This window comes from Haemaphysalis longicornis, unplaced genomic scaffold, assembly GCF_048455015.1.
Source record: "Haemaphysalis longicornis isolate Haplotype H1 unplaced genomic scaffold, Haemaphysalis longicornis Haplotype H1 scaffold_6, whole genome shotgun sequence".
Taxonomy (NCBI): domain Eukaryota; kingdom Metazoa; phylum Arthropoda; class Arachnida; order Ixodida; family Ixodidae; genus Haemaphysalis; species Haemaphysalis longicornis.
In genome coordinates this window covers 64,116,283-64,128,497 of record NW_027526407.1, presented here as the reverse complement: position 1 = coordinate 64,128,497, position 12,215 = coordinate 64,116,283, and the positions used below count along the sequence as shown (strand labels likewise).

General features: G+C 46.8%; 1 protein-coding gene across 1 annotated transcript in view; it reads right to left on the bottom strand.

Moving 5' to 3' along the window:
• Positions 1-294: 294 nt before the first annotated feature.
• The window catches only part of Tos (Exonuclease tos), a 31,685-nt gene continuing 19,764 nt past the window's right edge, over positions 295-12,215 (bottom strand). Inside the window, exons 9-11 of the mRNA XM_077674606.1 lie at positions 11,567-11,735; positions 9,102-10,117; positions 295-477 (exon numbers count right to left, since the gene is read on the bottom strand). Coding sequence (XP_077530732.1) covers positions 359-477; positions 9,102-10,117; positions 11,567-11,735 — 1,304 coding nt within the window. The 3' untranslated portion in view covers positions 295-358. The remainder of the gene's footprint in view (positions 478-9,101; positions 10,118-11,566; positions 11,736-12,215) is intronic.

Sequence of the window (12,215 nt, the reverse complement as noted above, 5' to 3'; positions counted from 1 at the left end):
TTACTGACATTGGTCTCTATACACAGAAATCGCCAATTTAGAAGTCTTTTAACTTGAACAGCACTCCTTCAACTAAACCAGATCTGGCTTCGATTGTTGGCTGGCTGTCACTACAGATATATGCTGTTCGAGACTGTGCCACTACTTTTTGCCTACAGACTTTTAAATGATGAGCTACTGAACTAAATGTGGCTTGCTCGCTTAATGCCTCCAAACAGGGTTTTATCCAGGACCCCCAATGCATAATAAATGACCTAACAGCACACAGTCATACATAAAAACTTTTTATTCACAGATGGGTTCTTCCCGGTGAAAGGTCTATGCAATTCATGCTTTATACAAATGCAAAACTTGTGCTTCAGAGGCTGGATTTCTTGAACTGGAACATGGCGAGGCTTTCCAAGAGACTTGGCTGCTTCCGGTCTCTCTTCAGCTTGGAAGACTTGGACAGGCCGACGCGCCTTTGCACCGTTGGAGCTGCAGAAAATCCACGAACCTTCATGTTCATTTTAGAACACGTCCATGACAAGACGGGAAGTACAAACCCAAGAGGCATCTACTGCCTGCTTCGTCCACATGGATTACATAATTTTATAATTTCACCAGAAAAAGAAGACTGTAATTTGGTTGGCCACCAGCTTATTCGCACTGAATTTCACACGGGCGTCAAACTCGGGCATCAAGCTTGAACACCACGCTAGGATGCAGAACTTGTGCAGCTTGTCCGAGGACACTTCCAGCACCATGCGGCTGGCATCGTACAGTAAGCCCTCGTTACAACGAAATCGCTTCATTTGAAGTAAATCACCTCAGCAAATCACGCTAATCACCTCAGCTCTTACCGAAGCATTACTTATAACACAGTTTACAACTATTATAACACGGGATTACTGCAGATGAACTTGCACTGTGCTACAGTTGAAATGCTTGCTGCACAAAATGGAGCTCGATTCCTCCTTTTCAACAGACATAGTTAAGCGGTAGAAACGCAAAGGCTCATGGGCACGTCATCTGCTTCCTCCACTTACGGTTCCAGAGCTCTCCTGGCCTTCCATCCACAGACTGCTTTGACGTATGTGTGTTCGTGTTTGTTCCACCAAAAGAAAACGCTTGCACATCGGGCCTTCAACGAATAACAATGATGGATGCTACCAGAGGCTTCCCTGAAAGGTAAGCACTTCGCGACAAATAAACAGCACACACGCACGCCTGCGAAAGCCGGCGGCAGACGGAAAACCAGGAGAGCTCGCGAACTGGAAGTGCCGGAAGAAGCAGACGACGGACCCATGCAGCTTTGCGCTTCTACCACTTACTGCAGGTGCTGATGCTGCAACTGAACCATGTAGCATTTGTGCTTTACACTCACCAAATTTGCCAGACTCCAACTGGGTGCCTATTTTTCGGATTCCCCCTGGAAAATGAACTACTGAAAGTGTACAGCAAGGCGATATCTTCAAAAATGTACACCAAGGTTATATCTTCACACATGCAAACACAAGCTGCACTCAATTCGTTCTTTTTTTCAACTGAACAGAGGAAGACAAAGCATCAAGTCCTTTTCATGACTCATGAAAGGGACTCGATTCATGAGTCATGGTTTTCACGACTTTGTATTCTCTCTTATGGGGAGTAGGCTGACGATCTCACTTACTGTCCTGCTACCATGTTGGCAGCACGATGATGATAATGAGTGTGTCATAATATATTCCATAAACCTGGGCGGCCAAGGGTTGACGGTTTGGCACTTATTTTGCCGGCAGATATGAGACACACCACAGTGTACGCACAGCACTGCGAATCTTAGGAGGCCTGTGAAGTTCAGCCAGTTAGCTCAAGTCTTCCAAATAAGCCGGCTGTGCTTACAAGCTGGGGGAAAAATGCAACAGCTAAACCAGTTACAAACAGCCGTTCGGCTGTGGTAACTGGTTTTGTTTTGCACCCAATCATAGTGCCCGTCTGCCTCTACCCCCCCCCCCCCCCCCCCCCCTCTTTGCATTTTTGCGAGGCTACCAGTGTAGTATGTTTGTACAAGCTCTTGCTGCTCATGCTACTTATAACCATCTTTCTGAAAAAACAAAACAAAAAAAAAAGGTTAAAGGGAATATCTGATAGAATAGCGTAACAACGATAAATTAAAATTCTGTGCAAAAATTGAAGTGGCATTAAGCCAACACTCGTCGTGGCTAGACAGTTATGACAAAATAAATTACACTAGCCATACATAAATGGGTAGGTTGAGTGAAACGTTAGTAACACGATGCGAAGAGGTATTAAATTCTTGCATTCAGGGTGAAACGGCGCTTAATTTTTTTTACGCGAACAGAGTTTCGCGCTGTGTTCAGCCGCACAATCTAATGGCGGTCTGACTTCATCCACGCACATGCCAACATCACCGCTTTCATGCACTGCACATACAGCAGCAAGTGAACACCAATCAAAGCGGTGCCCCGCAGTGCATGGAACGTTTCTGCCGGCAAGAAGAATGCGTGCTCCTCTTTCTTGCTGGCCCAGGACTCTCGCGCTCACTTTGGCTTCACACGCAGAATGGGTTTTTCGGAAGTGGCACGGCTAATGTTCTTGCCCTAAACATTTCAGATCCGATTGTGGGGTCTAACGATCTGACGCTACACGTGGGCTGTGAGGCACATCATAGTGGAGGACTCCAGATTAATTCTGACCACCAGGCGATCCTCAACAAGCGCCAAAATCCTGGCACACAGCTGTTTCCACTTTTCGCCTCCATCATAAAAGCAGCTGCCACGACCAGGAATCGAGCTCGCGTCCTTGGGCTCAGCAGCACAACGCCTGGCCACTGAGCCACCACGGGTGCACTAAGTATTTACCGACAGACATTCGGTGACAGAGATTAAGGTGATTAATAATTAATTAATTAAGGTAATTAATAATTTTGGATATGGGGAGGTAATAAGGACAACGATCAGTGATAATGAGCCAAAACAGTGGGTGAGGGTGGAAGTGGGAGGCAGACGAAGAATCGCAGACACGTTACAGTAGTAGATCTGCCTCCCCTGCTCCCCCACCACCTTTCCAAACTGCCACTTCCTGCCTCAACGCACCTGTCAAATGATTTGATCGTATAGATGCTGCAATGTCTGAAATCTTCAGGGAAAAAAAAAAAAAAAAAAAAAAACTGCAAGTTCTCGTACCAAGTTTGGACACCAGTTGCTATCAACAAGGGTCCCATTCATACAACACCATTGTCTTCGCTTTTTCTAGATCAGCCACTGCTGCTGCTGCTGCTACACAAATGTATGCAACAAATAAAGTCATAAGTTTGCACGTACTTCTGTCACTCAGTAGAAGACTTGGTCGGAGTCTCTAAAAACAAGGTTTCATACGCATGCACTTCATCGTATCATACACTCAAATACAACGACAACATAAGTTGCCCCTGTGCCTCATCACTGCATCCGACTATTCCTTTGCGCGGCACAAAGCGCACCTTATCCTGAGTATTTTGATGACGCGAGTGGTTTCAGTGATTTTTCAGGCTAAATCTGCTTATAAGCTACTGCAGCTACAGCAAAGTACAGTGGAGCCCCGTGCATACGTTTTTCACCGGGATGAGAAAACAAAATGTGACAACCAGGAAAACGCCGTGGGGAAACCTTCGAAAATGAACGAAAACGGTGTAGCTTTGACTAGCAACCATGTATCCCTCCAACTTTGGCTTTTGAACCTCAAAAAAACTCGAGCATGTAGGACTTCCTCTTTTTGCGATCGCTGGAAAACACCACGCGTGGCAATGCAAGGTCCCTAGCGATGTCGACTCTCTTCCGCGCGGGCCGCTTGTCTACTGCGTTTAGTACGTCAAGCTTTTCCTGAAGGGAAAGTGCCTCCCGTTTTCGCAACCCCATCAAGGCACGACAAAGTCCGCAGTTGCAAGTTCAACGGTGTTCTCAAAGCTTGAAGCGCACGATGACGGCGAGAGCGCGTGCCGTCAGAATTCCCCTCTCCTGAATGTCCCCTTTGTGGTGCGTATGCACAGGGGTGAGACAGCCCAAACAGATTTGGGAGCAGTTTTCGGAGCAGCAAAATTTCGATTTTGGAGCAGAAGAATCTTGATTTGGAGCAGTTAGGGACAATTAATACATCGTCTTGTAAGCTTAAAAAATCACTATTTCAGCAATTTGCAGGGTCAAGTGCACATTTCAATCAGTTCTGAATACACAGAACACTGAAACAGCCTTACCTGAAATAGCATTGTGTTGCGGCTGCACGCAACACTGACAACAAAACTGCCGTTAACATTAGAGAGTTTTAGCAGTCCGTCTGTTCTGTTGGTTACTTTGTTACCGGGTTGACCAGGACCGGTCTGTGCCTGCGCGCGCGGAAGGGCGAGGAGGCGCGGACAAGGCGAAGGCAGGCCCGCGGAACTAATCCCCCTACTGCTACGAATGCCCAAGTGCCCAGACGAGTCCTGGTCAGCAAGGTAACTACGTACACGACGGAACAGACGGACTGCTAAAACTCTTTTTAAATTTAAGGGCTCCGCAATTGTGGCATTTTTTTGCCGTTTTAATGCTAAGATTATTATTTTTGTAATCCTAGGCTGCGTTGTATGAACGACTGTAGTCACGGCAACAGTTGAGCAACTTCGAGCTAACGGTCCCATAGCCCGACCAGCCTACCCTTTCCAGTCCCCAGGGCGCAGGTTCACCCTATGGTCATTTGAGCAGCGTTACTGTTTAGCCACCTAGATTTTGGCATTAAATTTCACTTTGCATACATCAAGTGTTATAGTCGCGTTCTATGGCAACCGTGTAGTCCTGCAGCTATTGGGCGCAGCCTGAACAGGTCACGGCGCCGCAGCACAGCCCGCAACTTTCGTGTCGACCGTTCCATCACCGAGGCTCGCGATCGCGCTTCGAAGCACAGCAGCACCTCAGCATTTTATAACACCACAACGAGCCAAAAAAATTCACTTCACGAACTGGATTATAGACGCGCGCACCGCGTTTCGCACTCAAGGACAAACCACGCCGAAGTCGTAGGCCCCACATTTCAATGAACTTTTTTTCGAGCCGCGCAACTTCCCGTAATCTGGCACCAATCTCAAACCATATCCCCGCATTAACATCCCTGTTCAGAGCCACAACAGATAGAATGAATAGACTGGAACCCAGCTGATAGTGCAAAATAAATGAGGGAAACTATCAGCGATGCGCACTGAGCGCATTGGTAGCAGCCAGATCAGGTGGCGGCCATGTTTGTTGCCACAGCGATGCCTAATCGAGAAAGCCGTTTCAGCGAACCCGGACGGAAAGCGAATAGAGTTTTAGAAGCTATCGCTTGCTTCGTTTCAGTCTTTCTATTTGTGCCATTTCTGTGTTTGCGATTGACCGACGATAAAAGCGGTGACTGGGATGCGGGAGGCTTTCGTCCCTGCCGAAATTGACATGAGCATCAAAACCCGTGCCGTTGAGGCTCTTCTGGAGCAGTTTGGCGCAATTTTCGCCATTTCCGTGCTTTTGGAGCAGCTTGGCGCAGGAAAATGGAATTGTATCAAAAAGTTGCAATATGCGCAGCTGTCTCACCCCTGTATGCATCACTCACCCATTGCATGCGCGAATGCCCTTAAGATCCTTTCCCCCAATGATCACCAGCAGTAAGCAGTGGGAGGATGCAATGGGCAGCTCTGACCTGGCCACCCAAGAGCTCTTGGTTGAATGAGCTGTTTTAGTCGCCACCAGCCAGGTGGCCACCCCGTCTCCTTTACCCATCTGCTCCAAATAAAGTTTTCTCTCTCTCTCTTTACTCATGCGGTGGTGCTTTTATGGCAAGCACGCACTTCCGGCCTTCCGAAGTGAAACTTCCGTTGTAAGCACAGTGATGATGGTGATAGAATAGAGTAACATAAGGCCATCTAGCGGTAATGAATTGCACCTACGTGCGGTTCATGCAGTCAGTTCCGTAGCCAAGCTTAGCCAAGGCTCATCAAATGTCAAAATGGCCGTCCGCGCATGTTGCCCGGGCGGGTTCGGAGTGTCAGATTGCAACGAATGATCCGGGAACGTACTCTGAGCCACGATGCAACAGTTAGGATTTTAATACATGGGACTCTGTGTAAGTTGCACCGGGACTAGAGAAAGACAACGTATCAGCCGGGAAAACGCAGCACTGAGGAACATAACAGCGGGGTTCTACTGTACATGAGGAAAAGCAGGCGCTTTCATGCATATAAGTGCAATCTCCTTTCAAAACGCACACACGCGCTGGCATTCAGGGCTGTCGCTTTGGTGGAGTGATGCAATGCAAGAGCTATTGCAGTTCTTAACTTGTACCTGAGTGTAGCACCATCGTCACATTCATCATTAATTTTTCCTTATACATCTGGTGTACCAAGCTAGGTGCCTTTTCTAAGCTAACCTCACCAGTACCACTAAAGAACATGCTCTCTCTCCTTCTGCACTGTTCATCTTTTGCGCGAGTGTCTTGAATCACCACAAATCATACCGCGTTTACGCGATTGTAGGTCTACCCATTTTTTCATATTCGAAAATCTGAAGTTGGGGGGATTGACCTGCAATCGAAACTGAAACGTGTACCGCCGGCAGCGGCCAGCCAAGTGAGAAATCGGGGACGCAACTGCATAGTTGTAACTGCGTGTTTGATTTCGACTCCAGGGTTCGTACGGGCTTCAAAAGCAAAAATTCAAGGGTTTTCAAGGACTTTCAAGTAGGGGTGTGCGAATATTCGATTTTCGAATTCGATTCGAATATTTCTTGCCCGAATAATTCGATTCGACTTTCGAATACCCAGCATTCGGACTTTCGAATAATTCGACGTGACGAATATTCGGAACGCTGCCAAAGTTGCGGCTAGATTAGTGTGGCCCTTACTGACCCTAACGTCGAAAGGTTTTGGTCAAACAATTGCCAGCGACCCGTTTTCGGCCAGGAAAGTTGTCTTTGAGGTTTGGACATATCCCTCCTTTTCGCCCGCAGAGACGTCATTGCCGACATGTAATTGGATAGTTCCTCGATTTTTTTGCGTCACTGGCGTACACGGAAAGAAAGAGCGACACAGCAGTGTTTAGCGTGCAGAAAACGTTCCTCACATACGGGTTTTTGTAATAATGAGGTGCGTTGCCGTTTTCAGGTCATTGGAAACAAATATGATGCGTCCCACTCGGGACAAAACAAATTACTACGACGACGCCATTTTGTGATGGCGATGACACTGACGCTTCCCCCCTGATATTCGGACGTAAAATATCATTTTTCTTTTGTTAATTAATTTTATCACACGACTGTGCAGCCGCAAAATAGCGTATAATTATGGTATTGTTAAATTTTTGTGATTCTGGCCTTGCTGTAACACACTATCATCACCCGTCCTAGACCCTTTCTCGACGCCTATCCATAGCCAATCTGACGGTCGTCGCCGTCGTCGCCATGGTCGTCGCACGCCCGTGATTCTCCTCCTGTGTAACGTCCGCGTGCCGTGCCATTCAGCATGAACAGCCACGGTGAAAAAAGAAGTGTACTTTGGAAGTTTTTCGAGAAGGCAAGTCCGTCCTCTGCTATCTGCAAGAAATGCGGCTCCGCGCTCAAGACGCCGGCAAGCACGACAAGCCCGCTCTTGAATCACTTGATGGGCAAACACCACGTTCACTACTTGGAGATTTGGATAATTTGTAATATTTTTAACATGACAGTTTGTGATTTCTTCAATTCTTTTTAGTGTATTTACTATTTAGAGCTCAAGGACATGAGCATGTGTTTATTAGTGTCCAACCTACTTGTTCTTCCAAAAAAAGCTTTGGTATTCGATATTCGACATTTTTGTCCACTATTCGGCACTATTCGATTCGAATTTGATTCGAGATCAAATTTCACTATTCGCACACCCCTACTTTCAAGGACCAGAAAACACATTTTCAAGGTCCCCATCTTATGTTTTATCTGGGTTTACTTGTAACTTTTTCAACAAAATGCAAAATTTTGATATTGCCTAATACCGAAGAATATTAATGCACATTTAGATAGGCGCTATGGGTCCATGAATGCTCCCCAGCTTTTTTTTTTTTTCATTGTTTATATTTAGAGGTTATTCTTTTTTCTTGGTGTTTTGCTGAGGCTGCTTGATTTAAAAACTTAGTTAATGTTGCCTGCATCTACTGCTTTGTCAGCAAGAGTATCAGCTGAAATTAACTCAGCAAGTGTTGCTGCAAGGCAGGATGAACTATGTTCACGTCCACCATTTGCACGTAAAAGCAAACGCAGATGGAGCGTATGAGGCACAGCAAACATGCAAGATAGAGAACAGAAGCTGGCTTTCACGAGATTGTATCGTGACATGAATTCTATTGAGGAGTGCTGCTCCCAATGTTGCCTCATAATAATGAGAATCCACAACTCGTAATTTCACGCAATACACTGAAACTTGATTGTTACAAAGTTTCCTTACATTTGTAACACCTAAAATTCACGACGAACACTTTAAATTCTTGTGAAAAGATAGGGCCATTGGTTATCTCCAGAAAAATCAAGGGTTTTCAAGGACCCTTTAAAAATTCCAGGACTTTCCAGGCCTTGAAATTTACACTTCTAAATTCAAGGGTTTTCAAGGTTTTAAAGGACCTGTGCAAACCTTGGACTCCACCTACTGCGTGTGGCAGTTATTTCCAACGCTCCTTCGCAATGCTTTTTTTCTGCTCTTACTGGGATCACGGTCTTACTGGGCTCACACTGGACGATGATGGGCCGTCGGATCGCAGAAGCTGTGACCGCAGCAGCAGCACTGTGAAGGCACTAGCGAGGATGAGCTGTGGGTCAGTTGACTACCATATTTACCCAATTCTAACACACATCTTGTTTCGGCAGAAATAGGCCTTAAAATCATTTGCACGTTGGATTCAGGTACAAACGGAATATTTTTTCTTTCTGTCACGTATATCGGGTGTGCTTTGGAATTGGGTAAATAGGGTAATATATTCTGGTTGTGGAATGCGCTCGTGTGTTGTCTATTTTTTTTTTTCGACCTGCAATGTGAGGGAGTCGACCTACGTTTGAGTCGACCTACAATCGTGCAAATACGCTATTTTAAGTACTGTAATTCAGTAACAGCTCACTCACCTTTTTTGCTGGGCTTGGACGGAATGCGGGGCTTGAAAGCCAAGCCCTTCGGGGTCTCGAGGGGTCTCTTGACTATCACTGCACTCGTGACCATCAGGTCATCCTCGTCACTTTCCTCAATCACTTCCTTCGTGGACAACTCCAGTCCGTCTCCTACAGCCGTTCTCACAATCGGCCACGGCGACTCTCCGTCATCCAACGAATCCGGGAAGTCCAGTGGACCTTGCGAAGAGTTCTTTCCGTCCCTGGCTGGATCATAGTTGGATTTGCATCTTGGGATTGGCGACTCCGGATTTTCGTCGAAGCTGTCTTCCAAGCCGTACGATCCCTCCGTCAATTTTTTTGTAGGTGGTTGCTCGCCACTTTCTCGCGTCCGTGAATCTCTCGCACAAGGCGGCATCGGATCTTCATCGTCGGACTCCGGAACTACGAGGTCGCTTTCACAGGCCGCCATCTTTGGCACACTGGCGAAGGGATTTTTAAATGCGGGTTTGACAACTTTCGGAGCGGGGCGGGGCGTTTTGTCTAATTCATCAAAGATTGATTTAGAATTTCGTGTAGGCTGCAAGCCATCCGCGCTATTATTAAATGCGCTCTTGTCCTCTTTAACAAGAACTTTTGAACTGTCCTTTGGAGGATGGGAGTTGTCCTGCTTATCCGATGTCTCAAGAGGGTTGAGGACGTTGTCGGCATCATCTGACGCGCGCATTTCACTGTCATTCTCCTCTGCTGAACCGAGGACACACGAATTTTTCTTCCTGTTCGGCGGTGAAGCCAGGTTCAGTCGTAGTCGCTTGAATGGGGTCAATGCTGCCCTTGAGACGGGCGTTGTCGGCGTATTGTCCTCCGGCCCAAATTTCGATCCCCACTGGAATTTTCCCTGGGAGTTACTGCTCCGTGGAGGCTGCCTGATGGCCGCCGTTAGGCTTTGGCTATGGCTTGGCGCGGACAGCTGCAGCTGCCATTCTGTCAGCTTCTTCTTGGGTGAGGGAGGAGCGGGCGGTGTTGAGAAAAACCTGCGAAACATGCAAAGATGGGTTCTATCAATGCAAACATATTGCCTATAAGGCTCGCCAATAACTGAAACAGGCCCAGGTAGATGTTGACGCAAGGCTTCTTCACCAAGCTAACACCAAGTTACGCTTTCTCTCATACCAGCTGTGTCCCTCTCATATTGCAGCACCATCTATGAGTGGAACCCAGGTGAAAATCCAAGGGAGCTGTCGCTCAAAACCGGGTGCACTGTCTGAGGGCACCTAACATTCCTTCTAATAAAAGCTCATTGTGCTCTGTTTCAGACCGTCTCAGTCATTCCACACCACCGTTGCAGATCCCACAAAGCGCCTTTCTGTTACAATTTAAAGCACATCTGGCAAAGGGCAAACCGACACTGTAAATCGCACCCCGCTTTCTGCTGTCCTCCACTAGATGTTGGAAAGTTTTCGGCCAAGAAAAATCCTTGAAACGTCAGCCATAGAACGAAAGATGTTAAACGTTTAAAAGGACCCTCCAGCACCATCGACTACTCGGAATGTATTTTGGGGTAAAGTCTTGTTCCCCCAGCGATCTCCTCCCACAAGATTTATGAAAATCCGCTGACTATCACCAAGGCTACGCGCGATGAGAAATCGCGCACATAATTGTCCCCTCTCAACTCGACTGCAGACAACGCAGCGAAAACTGTGCGCCCTCTCTTAGAGAGGGGCGTGGCTCGCGGCATTCTCTTCGACGGCCTTCTATATATGACAGGCCCGGGAACTTTCTTCTTTTCTCCGAAACCAGAAGGGGCCTATTTCCAGTCTTGTGCCACAAAAAAGCAGGCATGGCTGCCTGCTCGCAAGCATGCGCCCAGTCTGGTAGGGCGTTTTTGCAGCAATAAACGTTTCTTGTCGAGTGGTCTGGTTGAAAGGGGAGTTTTGAGTTTGTCACTCAAAACACAAAAGGAACACCAAAACTGTGCATACAGGTTCAGGCATAGAAGAGGTTCGTACACAGTGCCTAAGACGGCGGATCGTCCCAGGAAATGCGAGAAATAAGCCGCAGAGTTGACCAGTGACAGCCAATAGGACAGCCATGGCCACAATGACGTCGTCTAGGCCATGCCAGGGATGCACAATGGGGAAAATTGAAAAGAGCATGGTTGGTTTTTCCGCGTCTTTCAGAGCGATTTGTGTGCTCACCGCTTCACGTGCACGTGTAATATTTGGCCCAGGTATTCCTGGCAGTGCAATCTAAACATCATGCCAATTTACTTGCACTGCTCAGAGAATGTTGCAGGGTCCCTTTAAACGTTACAAAATGGTCTGTACACACAATGCTGTCACCATAAGACATGAACGGGCAAATATAAATATGGCCACAAGATTTTAGGAAGAGACAGAGAAGTCGTGACTACATGGTTTCCAACATGCCCACAGAGGCAGTGGCGCACCCGCCAAATCCGACAGAGTACTGCAAACAAGTACCTGCTACGTAAGGCTGGTGGCTTGGGCGTTACTTTGAAAACATTTTCCACCTGGCTAGACCTCCTTGGCGACGCCCCGGACTGTTTGTTGACAGTGGGCGACTCTTCAGCGTTCTCAGGGCTTCCTTCGAGGGATTCCAAAGGGCTGCTCTGCTTTGCACTTTCAACACCTGGGAAAAAGAAAGAGGCTCGTCAATAAAATAGTGCATCGTGGGTAACAACAGTTCTAGCTTGATTATCTACTTTGGAACATAAAAATACAAGGCCCACTTAAGCATTTACGAATAAAATGGGGCCTCCTGTAAACTAGAACAAAAGGCGACAATTTGTTGAAAATACACAAACTCAATACATTCATTAAACGGTGATATCAAAAATGAGGGAGCAAAACAGCAAAATTCAACCCCAAATGATGGTTTGACCGATAAATTCACCTGAGCAGGCCATGAAGACCAAATACAAGCTTGGTTCATTAAAAGGACTGCCTTGCCCCGATAACAATGATACCAACTTTATCGCAAACTTCAAATAAATAAGCAAGATATTAAAGAAGACATACTATCAGCCAAGGGTGAATCCCCAGCCATTTTTCAGTGATTTCCCTATGCCATGACACAATCATGTTTGTGTGATTGGTGGCTGCAGATCTA